Source organism: Grampus griseus (assembly GCF_964374135.1).
Source record: "Grampus griseus genome assembly, chromosome: 14".
In the NCBI taxonomy this organism is placed as follows: Eukaryota; Metazoa; Chordata; class Mammalia; order Artiodactyla; family Delphinidae; genus Grampus; species Grampus griseus.
Window position 1 is genome coordinate 48,605,618 of NC_139008.1, and position 15,433 is coordinate 48,621,050.

At 43.7% G+C, this 15,433-nt stretch overlaps 1 protein-coding gene across 1 annotated transcript in view; it reads right to left on the reverse strand.

Moving 5' to 3' along the window:
- The window catches only part of SPTLC3 (serine palmitoyltransferase long chain base subunit 3), a gene marked incomplete at both ends in the record, with an annotated part of 125,259 nt that overhangs the window by 23,799 nt on the left and 86,027 nt on the right, over positions 1–15,433 (reverse strand). Inside the window, one exon of the mRNA XM_082671639.1 lies at positions 10,172–10,298. Within this exon, the coding sequence (XP_082527765.1) occupies positions 10,172–10,298 (127 nt within the window). The remainder of the gene's footprint in view (positions 1–10,171; positions 10,299–15,433) is intronic.

Below are 15,433 nucleotides of genomic sequence, written 5' to 3' on the forward strand. Positions count from 1 at the left end.
GTTTTCAATTGCAATTTATAATTTTCTGATACTGATGCAATTTATAATTTTCTGTCTCATCACATCCTCTCTTTCAGGAAAATGGCCTGACTTTCTGAGAGTGTGTTACTACTTCCAAAATATACATTCTCTCCTGTTCTGGTCTGACTTCCAGAGCTGTTCCAATTTCATGTCTTTTTAGCTTCTTCGGGGGAAGCATTATGCCCAGGGTCCATTTTCTGCCTCCAAGACGTACATAGCATTGGGGAATTGAGCACCATCATAATGATAATGATCTCAGTACCTGCCATGGCCTGGGACTATGTTCTACGAGAAAGAAGCCGAAGTGGTTATGTAAAAGCCAGACTAGAAGCCCCCAGAGTCCCTATAAAAGGAAGAGATTTGTCTTCAGTCTTTTGGACTTTGTTTTTCTTTTTCCTTGAGCTACTTTTATTCCACTCCAGGTCAAGAGTTTATTTTTTAAGTCAATAGAGAAAGATTGGGAAACTGTCTAAAATATACAATGTCTTCCCACAGTATACGTCCATCAGAAAGACTGGGGAAAGAATGTCCTGGGCTGAGGTTAAGTCCTGTGGCAAAGACTGTGGCAAAGACCAATCCCATTTCCCCCTCCTAGGCAGGCGGTTAACTTCATTTCCCAGGATGCTTTGTGGTTAGGCAAGTTCCTGTAACTGAGTCCCAGCAATAGGATGTAGGCAGAAACGAAACATACCATTCTAGTTATGGCCCCTGAAAACTTCATACACACGATCCCCTTTGATGGCAACCTTGGAAGCCATAAGTTGGAGGAGTCACAAGATGGAAAAGAGGCCGTGTTTACACCCATTTTGGGCACTATATGAGCAACAAAAACAATGTCTATTGTGTTATATGTTGGAGTTTGTTACAACAACTAATTAACCTTAACTAATACTGACCTTGTAAGAAAGATACCATGAAAAATTTTCAAGGATTCAAAATCCTAATGCCCTTTTACTTTTCATTGGCTAAATGGTGCCCTGATAAAGGGAAACTCTAATTTTTCAGTGTTAATTTTATTTTTTCAACCTCTCATTACTAGTCACCAAATAATGTCATGAAAACGTGAAGTCTCTTGATTGAAAAAGACCCTAAGTGCAAATCATCATGAAGATGGAAAAGAGGAGGGGAGGAGGTCCCTCCAACATACTCAGTGGAAAATGCCATTTTTGGATGCTTAAGAACACCTGCTCACCTCTGTTTTGGAAATGTACTTCAACTCGGACAGAGAGGATTAGCTGGTGCCCAGTCTTTGCTGACTACTGTGTGAGTCAAATGCATTTATGAGATTTGGATGGTGTCTCCCTAGGAAACCTTAAGTGAGGGATTCAGCTAATTGCTTGGATAATTAAAGGAAAAACTCCATTTTTGCTTCTGCTATTTGGTAGTAATGGCTTGAATTATCTGCCTTACTCACCTCTGTATTAGATGGTGTCTAGACAAAGCCTTAGCACATGTAATAATGTAAAACCATTCATTTCTCAAAAGAATAGGAAAGGAACTCTACATTTTGGCTTATGCATATATCTACCAAGGAAGTGATTATAGCTCCAGTATTTGAACCAAAATAATTCCATAAATAACCTCTAAAGAAATGATATCGTAGTTGTTTATAGAGAATTATTAGAATTCAATCCTTGTCCAGGAAATCTGCTTAGCCCCAAATTTGGTCATTTAGTTTTCATTCATTCACATATTTGATGCTTAAGGCACAATTAATTAATTAATCACTACCCATTTGGAGGATTGGATTAGGGTATGTGTGACTAACGTAAGAGCCAAAGATTTCATGAGACAGAGGAAGGAAGGATTATTTCTTGACTGTGGCCACTGTGAGAGGACTTAGAAGGCTGAACAGAGATTCAGGAGATAAAGAATGGGTGTAGTGGGTTTGTGGGGAGAGATGAGAATCTTCTAGATAGAGGGAATACCAATCGGTGGTACCAATGCCTTATGAATCGTTGCTGGGATATGGCCAAACCTTACACTGAATGGGATCATTCATGCAGCCAACATATACTGTTTGAAGTTGGAGACAGTGTCTCTGCCCTCATGTCACTTGTATTCTCCTGGGGAGACAGAAAATAACCAAGGAAACAAGTACATAATTCCAGGTGGTGGTAAGTGCTATGAAGGAAAATGGTGCAGAATAAGGGAGTAGATAGAGTCACCCACAAGGGAGGGGGTGGTATTTTAGAAAGGGTGGTTAGGGATGGTCTCTCTGGGTTGGTGGCAGGTGCTAGAAGGGTGACTCCAGCATGAACCCCCATTCCAAGCTGTCCTGAGTCCAGATTTCATCTGGTCTCCAAGTTTGGGTCTGAGCCTGTTCTGAGAGGTGAGCTGGAGTAGCAGAAAATACAAGGGCATCTGTGTCCAGGGTCGGGAACAAAGTTCTGGGTGGTGGTCAAGGAGTGAAAAATGAGGGAAGGTGGAAGCTGCGGGAAATCAGAGAGGACTCCAATTGTTTTCTTTGATTTTGACTTATCTGTGTTTTTGAACATGATCTGAATTTCATCCACTAACAGAATGCATCCCCCTTTTTCCACTGCTGTTCCTTTTTGCACAGAAACCACAGTGATCTTTAACCCTTCAGATATTCTCAGGGACTAGAACCAGGGATTTTTCAGTGAAGGGACAGAATACTTAGTTTTAATTTTAGAATGGGCAATGTCACCATAAAGTAGTGACGCCGTTATATAACCAAATGCACATTTAAAAGACATCACCTCCCCAGTTCAGGAATGGAGAGCCTCGCTACTCCAGAGGCCGATACTCAGAAGAAAAAAGAACGATCCCATTAGCTGAGGGTCTTCACTCCTCAGTCTCGCCAAAGGCAGCATGAGATGTGCAAGCAGAATTCTAGGGCCAAAGTAACAGCTTCTTCACAGATGGAATGTTTTGAATACCTCTCAAGTCATGCAAGAAATAAAAGAAAACCTCACAAAGTTAGTGTGAGGAGGCCCTCTGTTGGGGAGCATGTCTATTTAATACTTCCTCCTCAGATCTTGGGCTCATCACAATTCTGATTTTCTAAAGGGCAAAGGAAGCTCAGCTTGAGGCAAAATTCCTGTACTGGCACAATGGCTGGGGTACTTAGCTCTAATTTTCTAGTCAGTTTCCCCATCCTTCTCTTATTGGTCTTCCTGCTATAGTTCACCAAAACCTCTGTCTCCATATTGAAATACTGAAAGCGGAGAATTGAGGAACTTATTTGGATAATATCTAATAGGATTGAGGAAGGATGATGGTAATACTATTTGTGTCATCTTTTTGTAGCAATAATCCCAGAATACTATATTCAGAAAATATATTAAATTAAAAAGGAAAAACAGCCTATTGCATTCCATCCTGTCAAATTCCTATATTTTTTGAGGATCCTGTATACCTAATTCCTTTATTTCCAGGAAGAACACAATTCATTATTCCGCCTTGATTTTACCTTTAGTTTTTCTCTACCTATACAACATCCAAACATGTCCCCCACCCTGTCACCCAGAAACTCCTTCTGTTTACAGGCAAAGAGGGACAAGTGTGACTTTGAAGAAAAATAGAAAATTCTATTTTTCTTAACTTTATTGTTTAAGCATAGGAGATTTTATTAGCAAAGATGAAGGTGTATTCTACTGAAGTTGGATATTATATGTTAGGAATTGGAACTCTGTATTTATTTTCACTTGTAAGTAAATTTCCACTACTCTTTTCCTCTCTAGAGAAACACTACTGACCGCTCAATCATAAACAAATCAAATATTTCCATGTATATGACAGCAAAAAACGGTTTTGTGATTCACAGCGTTGGTGATTATCCCATCAGCCTAGCACTGAAGTAACAGTAGGAAAAGTTGATGAAATCACAGAGATTCTTTTTCCTAGAGCCATTTTGGTCAGATAAGTAATGCCTTAGCCAATGGAGTGATCTATTGTCTGTTCTGAAGTGGAGACGTTTTCATCACCTTTCCATGAGACACTGATACAGGCTCAAGTTTGAGAAGCACGTTCCTACATCACAGAAAAGAAAAAGGGGGGCATACATGTGCAGAGGGGAATGTAAAGAGAGCAGAGGATGGAATTCTGGCAAATGCAAATGGGAAGAAGAACTAGCAGAGAAGGGGAGGAAGAACAGACAAATAAATAAAAGAGAACCAGGAAAGAACAGCATCTTCCACAACTAAGGGAAGACTGTTCTCAAGGAGAGAGGATGAGGTGGAAAGGCCAGTCAAGTTCAGCTGGAGGAGGACTAACAGGGTCAGAGAGCAGCGGCGACCTCTGAGGGAACAGAGTCCATGGAAATGGGCAGAGGATGAGGGCTGATGGCTGAGAGGGAGCAGTAGGGGGGCAGGGAGACGGCCATTCTTCTGAGAAGATTTGCAGCAATGGAAGGTGTGCGAGTTGACAGCTATTGAAACAGAAGGGGTGAGGGGAGGATTTTTACGATGAAGGAGATGAACAGGTTCCTGGTTGAGAAAAGGGGCCGGTGCCTTTAGAAGGTGGGAAGGGAGAGAATCAAGCACAGAGATGTGGAAGAGATAAGGGTCCTTTATTTGCTGAGCTAAGAGGGAAAGAGAGAAGTATTCAACAAATATTTGTTGAGAACTTGTCGTTGCCAGGCACTGTTCTCGGTGTCAGGAACAAGACAGACAAAATGCTTGTTCTGGAGTTTACATCCTAGTGGGAAACCAGAAAATAAGCAGATACGTGTATAATTTGTCAGGTGCTCATAAATGCTACTAAGACTGAAGCAAGGTGAGAGAATTAGAGGGACAAGAAGGGGTGTGAAATTAAGGATACAGCTGCTCCTCTCATAAGGCTGATTTTGAGCAAAGACGTGAGGAAAGTGAGGGAGTGGGCTATGCATGTGTTGGCTGGACATGACGTTCTAGAAAGGCCAGCAAGTGCAAAGACCCTTTGTGGGAGCTGTTCCCTGCGTTCTAAGAAAAAACAAGTATGCCAGCTACTTGGAGTGGACTAAGGAAGGGAAAGAGTGGTGGGAAATATGGAAGAGACCACATCAGGCGAAGCCTGGAAGGCCAAAGTCTGGACTTTACACTGGGAAAGATGGAAAACAATGAAAAGTTCTGAGTGAAGGGGTGATATAGTCTGGGTTACATTTTTTTAAAAGATAATTTTGGCTTCTGTGTGGAGAACAAGTCATAAAATGGCAAGAGTGGGGAGTGGAGATCATTGCAGTGATCCAGGTGAGAGGTGATGGAGGCGATGGTGGAGAGGGTGAGAAGGGACCTGATTCCTGGGATATGTCAAAGGAAGTGCTGCAGGATTTGCTGATGGAGTAGGTGTAAGGCCTGAGAGACAGGAAGATTCCAGGGTGCATAAAAACTATTGGAAAAATCAGAGAAAGAAAGCAGATGAGTTAAAAATAATAGTAATTTTCACCTTTATTGGGTGCTTACTTTGCATCAAGCATCACGCTAAGTTCATTATCTACATTACATCACTTAATCCTCCCTACAGCCCCAGTTTACAATGAAGGAACTGAAGCTAACAGAGGGTAAGCAACTTGCCATTCATGGAGCAAGTGGTGGGTCGAGGACCGGGCCCCATGCAGTCTGGCTGCAAAGCACGCACCCTAACCCCTCCACGCGATACAACTTCTATTTTCTCTGAGAAGTAAAAGGTTACCCAGAGTTGGGGTTCAAAAAGAATGTTGACTTATTAATTGAAAAACATGCATCCAAGATTTAAATAAATAATAAGACAATTGTTGATGATGCTTTCTTTAGGGGAGTGGTTGGTGTCGCTTGGGCCTCACCCTCCTGCCTGGGCCATGTCTCGATGAAGAAAATGACAGAGCTGCCATCTTTCTGGACCTCTTCAAAAGTGGTGTTCATCACTGAGGTGTCCCCATCACTGAGTCATCCCTTCAGCTGCCACAACTGGTGTGGGACTGACTCCCAGCCCCCAGTCCTATGAGATAAACATTCCCTCCACCTTGGAGCCTTTCAAGCTCCTTGTTTAGCATAAACGCTGACCTGAAATCGAGTGGGTCTGCAAGATGGAACTTGAGTCATGGCATAGTTATTAAGCTGAGCACTGGGCTTGGCACTCAGAGGGACACCACATTAATTCATGACACAGCTCTTGCCCTTGAAGGGCTTACAGCATTGGTTTGGCTGGGGGACCACCCAACCTCCATTAGGATGGAGAAACCAAATCTCCACTTTGGGTTCATTGTGCTGCACGAAGTGACAGGCCAGGAGACGAGAAGGGCCTCGGTGCCTGTGGAAGGCCTGGGTGGCTTGCAGCCCCTCAGCTTGTGGTGCATGAACTCCACGAGCAGCCTGGCTGCAGAGTCAAGGTGGCTGTGTGTTCATAAACATTGTCATTTCACTGGGACTGCTATTTCATCTTTGAACCTTGGCTTCAAAGAACACTGACCTTATTCCTGTAGTCTGCCTTTCTTTGAAGCGTATGGCTTTGCCTTGCAGATTAAAGTGAAGACATTCATCAAGCAACAGATCTGGCCAACCGCTCCCCAAACTCAACCCAAAACAAAGCCTTGAAAGGCTCCAATCACAGCGGCAGGGGAGCAGCCGGAGATCAAGGCTCGGAGCAGGGTGCTTTCTCAGATCCCGTAAGGCAGCTCTGGCTCCATGAAGTGCAGCCCTTTGAGCTTTGGGCAACTTTACCCTGAGAGTTGCTCTGTCTTTGCAGAAAGGGGTGAGTTACTGCAACGTTCCCAACCAGACTTGTTTATCTTATTTAAAGCAGGCATTGTTGTCAATGAGGCCAGCGTGATGATTCACTGTGTGCTTTTGAATTCTTCAAAAGCCATGTCAGGCTGAACCATCTGAAACTTGGCTGATGATTCAGTCAGTTTGCTTTTTTATCACTTTCTTTTGTTAGTTCCTTTGAAAAGAAACTGTCCGATCTTTCTCCCTGATTCCCCTTAACTTGACTCTGAGAACACAGACTGAACACGTATCCTTCTCTCATTTCTTTCTTTTTTCTCTTAAGATGGCAAGAAGGGTGAAGTGAGACCCTTTAACTGGGAGGTTAAAAATAATGACCAGGTAAGAGAGAGAACCAAGGGAAATATCTCTCCCCTCAGAGGAAGAAAAACTGACGATAGATAGCTATCAAAGTTCTTATGATCATGTCTTTAAATGTAGCTTTTCTGCAGATCTTTTTGGTCAGATAAACAGAATGAGTTCTGCCTGTGATGAAGTGGTAAAGCCATCCAGAGGTGGGAAGGAAAAAATTGTCAAGTTGGGGACATGTTAATCAACGGATGCTGATAATATATACACTACAGGGCTTAAGAAATTAGTGATCTTTATTAAGACATAGGCTAATTTTCAGGGTAACTTTTTTCTAGTTATTCATCTTGAAAATATGACCAATGGATAATTCTGGTCATCATAGGACAATTCATTTAACTGGCATTTTAGCTTTAGTCTCAAATAATTGTTTCCATTAAGAAATGCACATAGTCAAGAAGATCATTCAGATGACTTTGAGAGAGTTCCAGTGGTTCCGGACCAGTTTTTTCACACAACTGGACAGCTCATGTGGGAATGGAGACAGGTCTATTTCGAGTTTCAGCTTTAGAAGGTTTAAAGATATCTGCTTATTCATATCTATATCCATATCTCTTAGTTTATCACCACCATTTCCCCAAATTCAGGTGGGCCATGTGACTAGTTTTGGCCAATGCATGGTAAGCAAGGTGATGTGTCACTTCCAGGCTGATCTTTCTTTCTACCATGGTGACTGTGGAGGCCAGTTGCTGAGATGGCCAAGCCTCAAGCTCACAGAAGCCTGAGTCACTTCCTGCGGAGAAGAAGTGTGCAGGGAGATGTCCAATTTGTATTAGATCTGGTATTAGATCTGCGAGCAAGAAATAAACCTTGATTCAGGTAAGTCTTTGAGATTCTCAAGGTTTATTTGTTACACTGGCATAATTTAGCTTATCCTGACTAATCCAGGACCTTGAAGGAAATCTAGCTTTACTTCACCTGCATCACAAGAATCCTTCCTACAGCTTCTCCAAGACATAGTCCAAATACTTCTTGAACACCTCAGGAGTAATACCAAGTAATGCAGCAAGCAATTATACAATGCTTACTATAGATGGAATTGTTTTCAGTCATAATGAAGCATTTTATATGTCTTATTTTACCTAATTCTTACAAAAACCTTAGTTCATCAATATCCCTTTCCTTATTTTACAGCTGGAAGAACTGAAGCACAGACAGGTAACTTGCTCAGGGTTGAGCAGATCAGTGAAATCACTTGCCTAAGACCACAGCAAGTTAAGTAGTATCCCAGGAGTCAAGTCCAGGCAGCTGCTTTCAGTTTATGCCCTTAAGCATTTGTTTGTTTGTTTTTTAATAGATTTTTATTGGAGTATAATTGCTTCACAATACTGTGTTAGCTTCTGTTGTACAAAAGTGAATCAACCATATGTATACATATATCCCCATATTCCCTCCCTCTTGAGCCTCCCTCCCACCCTCCCTATCCCACCCCTCTAGGTCGTAGCAAAGCAAAAGAGAAAAAAAAATACCACATGCTAATGCATATATATGGACTCTAAAAAAATATATATATATATATGGTACTGATGAACCTAGTGGCAGGGCAGGAATAAAGATGTAGACATAGAGAATGGACTTAAGGACACAGGGAAGGGGAGGGGGAAGTGAGGCGAAGTGAGAGTAGCATCGACATATATACACTACCAAATGTAAAATAGATAGCTAGTGGGAAGCAGCAGCATAGCACAGGGAGATCAGCTCCGTGTTTTGCGACGAATTTCTTTTTCACACGGACTATTCAATAAGACACAGAATCATAAAACCCAAAAGACATGGCTGGAAATGACCTGAAGGTCAGTCAATCATTGCATTTTACTTAGAGGAACAAAGTCACCCTCCAAGCCTTTTTCTTGCTTTAGTGAAAAAGAAAAGTCTATCCTTTTCAACCCAGTGATGAGGAGCACGGGGGCTCAGTGGAATGGCTTCAGGGACCATTGGTTTGGAGGTACATAGAGACACTACGTCATCCGCACCAGCCCTGTTTTAATCTGCTTTATATATAGTAGGCTTCTGGGTAAAATGTGTATGTGAATAAAGTATTCTGCTGTTTTAATAAAATTGTAAAATGATGGATCTCTCCATATTTCTACTGAAATAGTAGGCTTGGAACATTGCACTAGACAGTATAGGGTTTCACATCAGCTGAGAGGTGGGTCAGGGCACACGGATTGTATAGTCCAGTGAGCAGGTGTGAGGCCAGGGTAATTTGCTGCTTCTACAAACACACTCACTAGACTGCCTGACAGTAAGAACTGCCCTAGCCATCACTGTTCCCCATTGTGATAAATAGTAGAAGCTCTATAAACTGTATATGAAAGATGGAGCGTTCCAAGAGCCTTTGATGAAACCATTTTTCAAAAAAAAGGTTAAGCTCATTTGAGTTGAACAAAGTAGCACACCTTGGCTGTGGTGACCCAACATCAAAGAAATGGCTGGTAGGTTATGGTTGTGAGTGCTTTGTCCATATATTCTTAAATGGGCAGTGGTGACTTTCTTCTCCCCAGCTCTTGGCTGGTAATGAATGAATGAATGAATGAATGAATGATGAGATAGGTGGGTGGGTGGATGAAAAAAACGAATATTAAATTGACTAGTTTGTTCCCAGGGAAACACAAGTGACAGTTCCAAGAAAGCACAGGCAAACACACACCAAATTTGGCTTCATAAGCAAAACTATCCACATTTGCTGATCACATAAAGAGGTGAATGAGAAAGTTTTCATTGCTTTAAAAGAGCATCCTCCGCTTTTTTGTGTGCTGATGGCAGTTCTAGTACATTTATGTACTGTGTACTCTTATGTATTATGTACTATTGATGTGCATATGGCTTGATTTACAAATTGGTTAAGACAAAGGTGTATAGGGACTTCCCTGGAGATCCAGCGGTTAAGACTCTGCACTTCCACTGCAGGGGGAGTGGGTTCAATCCCTGGTCCGGGAACTGAGATCCCACATGGCACGCGATGCGGCCAAAAAAAGAAAAAAAAAAAGACAGAAATTTATATTTGAAAAGGAGGGAGGTTGATGGGGCAGAAGGGAGACAGGGAGAGGTCTAGGAAAGGAATTCACGGGAGATGTGCTTGCTGCAGACCCTCTTACCTTGCGTGGTCCCATCTAGTCCCATGATGAATTTCATTGCTCTGATGACTTGCTCTGCTACCGGGGGGCTCATGGAGGTGGCATAAGCAGCGCTATGTGAGTGAGCCCGTAAATAGTCCACAAGGTCCTTTAATACAGGAGGGAAATCCAAAAAGAAGGCAAATAAATCTCAGTGTTAGTGGCCCCATCCCCACCCATCATCGCACAAGACATTTGATTCTCGAATGTGGTCTGATTTTCAATGGGCATCACCAAACTCTTTATTTTTTCTATCCCTTCTTCTTAGTCTCTCCCTAAACAACCTAGAAGGTATACCACAATGGGATGCTGCAAATTTGGAGTGGAGTTCTGTAAGGCAAAACCAGATGTGTAAAGGAAAAGTGGTTTCCTAGACATTTGTTTGGGTACCTAGCCCACACAAGCACTGGTTTAGTATTCAGGAGAGTCCAAAGAAAAATCCGGGATGTGTTTTTTGCCCTTGAGCATATTACATTAGCTTGTGCCCATGGAGGAGTAATGGCAGGAAAAATAACAAGACATGCAGACTAGTTTATGCAGCGGAGCTACCAGATGGCCGAGGAAGGAGAGGGGATATTACCAGCGGGAGTAGATAAGGGAGGCTCCAGTGAGGAAGTAGAATTGTCTTGAAGAAAGAAGACAGACAAAGATAAAAAGAAAACTTTCAGGGGAAGGGAGCAGCAGGAGGGAGAGGAGAGAAATTAAACCAGTGTGGAGGTGAGGACCAGATAAACTCTAGTTGTGCCTTGAGCAGGAGACAACTGTTGGGATTTTTGTGTAACCCTATTTGGAGCGCTGACCCACTGCAGGATGCTGGCCCGTACAGTGGTAGGAATGATTCTCCACCTGCATGTCTGACCTTTGAGGCCAAACCTGAGGTCCCAGGGAAGCATGCTGAGAGCCTGAAGAAGCTCCAATCACCTCATTCTACAGCGATGGTGGGGGACTCAGAGCTGGTACCTGGAGGCACTCAGCCCTGGCCAGGCAGACCATCCATTGGCCCACCTTTCCTGACTCATAGCCCAGGATCCTCGGGGTTGTCCTGCAGAAAAGCTAGCGGGCCCATAGCGGCTCTGCATCAGCAGTGGGGTCTGTAAAGCATCAGCCACCTTCTCTCCCAGGATAACGACACAGCTTAGGATCCCACTTAGGATCTACTCTGATCACTCCCTGGAAGGTGAACTGCGGAGAGCTCTGCTTCGAGCAGGCCCATCTCGTCCTAACTCCCCTTCACCGGCCACATCCACTCCTGCCTCCGCGCCTGGGACTGTGCCCACCTGTCACTTTTCTCCCTCGGGTTATGGGTGTCGTGTTTGCTCCCAACCATGGGTCATTACCCAAGCATTTTAAATGTACATAGTTTATCTTCCTATGAACGAGTAACTAAAGTTAATAGGTAAGTAAGTAGAAAGTACCTAAAGTTACTATGAACTTTCCTAAATGTTCATAGTAAAGTGAGTGGCCTGCCTTACGGGTGGTTGGTGACATGATGCCTCTACCTGGCCCACAGGGGGAACAGGTAACTCCATCCTGTCCTTCCTGCTTCCTTCAATATGTCCTTCATCCTAAATCCCCTCTTCCAAGCTCCTGCTTCCCCGACCTCCTTTCTCCGTCATTTCACACTCTTCATTCCTTTTTGTTGGTTTGTTTCTTCTTTTCCATCCCCATCGTTTCTACTCTGGTTCCCTCTCGCTCTCTCTTTTTTAACATCTTTATTGGAGTATAATTGCTTTACAATGGTGTGTTAGTTTCTGCTTTATAACAAAGTGAATCAGCTATACATATACATATATCCCCATATCTCCCCCTTCTTGCATCTCCCTCCCACCCTCCCTACCCCACCCCTCTAGGTGGTCACAAAGCACCAAGCTGATCTCCCTGTGCTATGCAGCTGCTTCCCACTAGCTATCTATTTTACGTTTGGTAGTGTATATATATCCATGCCACTCTCTCACTTTGTCCCAGCTTACCCTTCCCCCTCCCCGTGTCCTTAAGCCCATTCTCTAGTAGGTCTGCATCTTTAGTTCCCTCTGTTTAGTTATTTTAATTTTAAATTCTCCATTCAAATTCTTTTTCTTTCCATTTCTAAGTATTTCTTTCCTTCCTTTCTCTCTCCTTTCTTCCCTCCCTTCCTCCCTTCCTTCTTCCTTCCTTCCTTCCTTCCCTCCCCCTCCTTCTCTCCCCACCCCTCGCCTCTTCCCTCCTTCCATCTTTCCATTCAGCAAGTTTGTACAAGGATGTGCTCTGGGCTGCGTTCTGAATGCCGGAGCCCAAGAAGAGGCGGAAGATAGAAAGCCTAGTCCCTGGCAGCCATTCTCCACTTACATTAAAATCAAAATTAAGTTTCTGTCCATTATTTTGTTTAGTAAATCTCATAAAAACAGTGTTTTCACTGTATCTGAAGAGGATGTGTGTGACGTTGGCCTGAACGAAGGCACTGGCCACATGGTATCCAGGAAGTTCACTTTGACGATGGAGGATGTGGCGGGAGGGTCAGTGAGAGAGAGGCGGTCATTTTCCAGAGTAGCCGCAGCTAAGCTGCTCTTCACAATCCTCCGTGAGCAGCAGCAGGTGTTTTCTTTCTCTGCTGAGAGCTGGTGCCTTCCAGCAGGATGCTGGGGAAGCCAGTGAAGAGGGAACGGGTGGGATGCAGGAAATGGGATCATGGGGCTCATGTGGTCCGGAAAGATCTGTTTTGAGGAGATGATCTGACCTTGAAGGATGGGTAGATTTGGAGAGAGGAGGGGAGTGGCATAGACACGTGCTAAAATTAGTAATAAAGATGGCATCCTAATCAGCACAGGATGGAAGAGTCAAATGGGGGCAGAGGGAGAAGCTACTGCCTCCAAGAAAAGGTGATGAGGGGTTGTTCCCTTGAAGGGAGTTCTGACCGCAGAGTTACAAGACAGGCTGTGGAGACTAGATCACTTGGGTTCAAATCCTGGCTCTGCCACTTAGTGATATGCGACCATGGCCAAGTTACTAAGCCTCTCTGTGCCTTCGTCTCCTCTGAAAAATGAGATAAGGGTAATACTTACCTCAGGGTCCTTGTGAGGGTTCAGTGAGTTAATACACACACAGTGCTTAAAAAGCATCTGGTACCTAGTGAATACCTGATGCTGTTGGCAATTATTGTTAATGGATTGCCATCTCAGAGATTCTTAACACTGGGAGCATGGGTTGGGAGGAGGGGACCAAAATGTAAAAACTTCTTACAGTGTCTTTATTCCAGCTCCCTTGTAATGCTATAAGGTTACATAACTGCATGTTGGTAGATCCGGGCATCAAACCAAAGATTTTTCAGCCCAGCACTTCCTCCATCCTTATTGGGTGGTTAACAGTAGGAGTGAAAAGAAAGGAAAAGAGAGGCATTCTAAAGAAAGGAGAACCCAGACCTGATGGCAGATTGCATGACTGCAAAGATGGTAGAGCTGACAGTTCATTGATAGACCCAGAGCTGATATTCACTGGCTGCTTGAAGCTCCATTTTGAGAATTTTATGTGTATTTTACATGTATATTTGCATGTATTAACTCAGCTTCACAATAACGCTATGAGATAGGTATTACTTTTATCTCCATTTTACAGGTGGGATCACTGAGTCATGGAACAGATCAGAAAACTATCCAACCAAAAAGTGCAAAAAGTGGCTGGATAACAAGAATTTGGACCCAAACAGTCTGTCCCGAGATTACCGCCCCCCTTGCACCCCCCTTAGCTCTGCACTGTATTACTTCTTCAGACTAGAGGAGCTGGCTTGGCACAGGGTGGGGGCTGGCCCAAGGAGCACAGAGAAGACCACCTTCACTGCTACTTATCCCTGTGGTGCTTTCCCTAATCCACAGAGATTGCACCTCTGGAGGAGGAGGGGAAGAGGAGAATTCCTAATGTACTCAAGTGTTCACAGTTCTAAACCACAGATTGAATTGTATCAGTCTCAAAATATTTCCTGTCTATTACATTTATTTCTCCAAAGAAACTGGAACCTCCTTGAGTGTAGAGAACTGAGTTATATACTTTATTATACACTCTCTTATAATCCATAGTGGTGGGTACTTAGTGGGGTTCTGATAAATACTGATGGTCTAATGGAAAGCAGAAGGGTTTACGGGCTAAGGAAGGATGGTGAGGGTCCCTGAAGTATAGAGGGAGGTATTAAGCTACATTCTTAGGAACAGGTATAGCAATATTCTTGTAGCCTTGGGGCATTGCTGACAAAGATCAAAGAAACAAAACAAAGCTGCCTTTGATCCCTAAAGGGGTCTTTATGTCCCCAACCCCCAATTTTCCTATCAAATTGAGAAATTTCACAAAGCCAAGGTCACATGCATCCTTAGTTTGAATAGATGCCTCAGCGGCACAGTATCACTTCCTTTAAGCAGTAAGACTGTCTTGCCCATAATCTTATTTCTTTCAGACTGAGTCCAATTTCTCTCAGAATCTGAGTGTGTGGATGGGAGGTAATTTACCTGTGTGGTTCAGAAAGTGGGACTCTTGGAGTCCCCTCAGCAGGACATCAAGGAAGCCTTGGTTCCTGGTTTTCCGATTTCCTCCTATCACTTGCCCACTGGATGCCATGAACCATGAATTACGAGTTAGCTCTGGTCTTAAGGAGAGACCATGTTGTGTTTTCCTTCAGGCTGGGTTAGAGGTCTCTTCAGACCAAGGTTTCCAAGGCCATTAGTAAATGCAAAACCCTTAACCTGGAGTTCAAGGACAAGGGTGGCTTTTCTGAGAAAGTTAGACAGGAGGCTCTTAGGGTAAACATCTTGGCGTTCATTCCATGACCCCCATTTACTTCAAAGGGCTGTTAAATACAGCCAGGGCTGATCACGCAGGGCAGAGCTGGCTTCTGCCTTCGTCTGGCGCCCAGGCTTCTGGGCTAACACTCACGCCAAGCTTGGCTGCCCAGTCCCCTCCTCCAGAATCTCAGCCCTGCAACCTATCAGTCAGGAGGGTCACCTTTGCTTCATTCATTTGCAAATCTCTGGTCAGCCAGTGGAGGCTGTGAAAGCCAGTGCTCAACCCCAGGCATGCAAGAGGACTCAGGATCCTTGCCTGAGCCAAACCGGGATCCTAGAAGCTGGGGTCTGCAGTGTTGACCCCATTGCCTCAGCAACTGGATTAACGCAAATTCAAAAATAAAAATAAGGAAACTAGCCCCATCAGCTCAGGCTTTCTTCCAAGAAGCTGTTCATGGCATGGAGCTCTGACAGGTGGAGAGGAGTAAGTACCTGACATTTC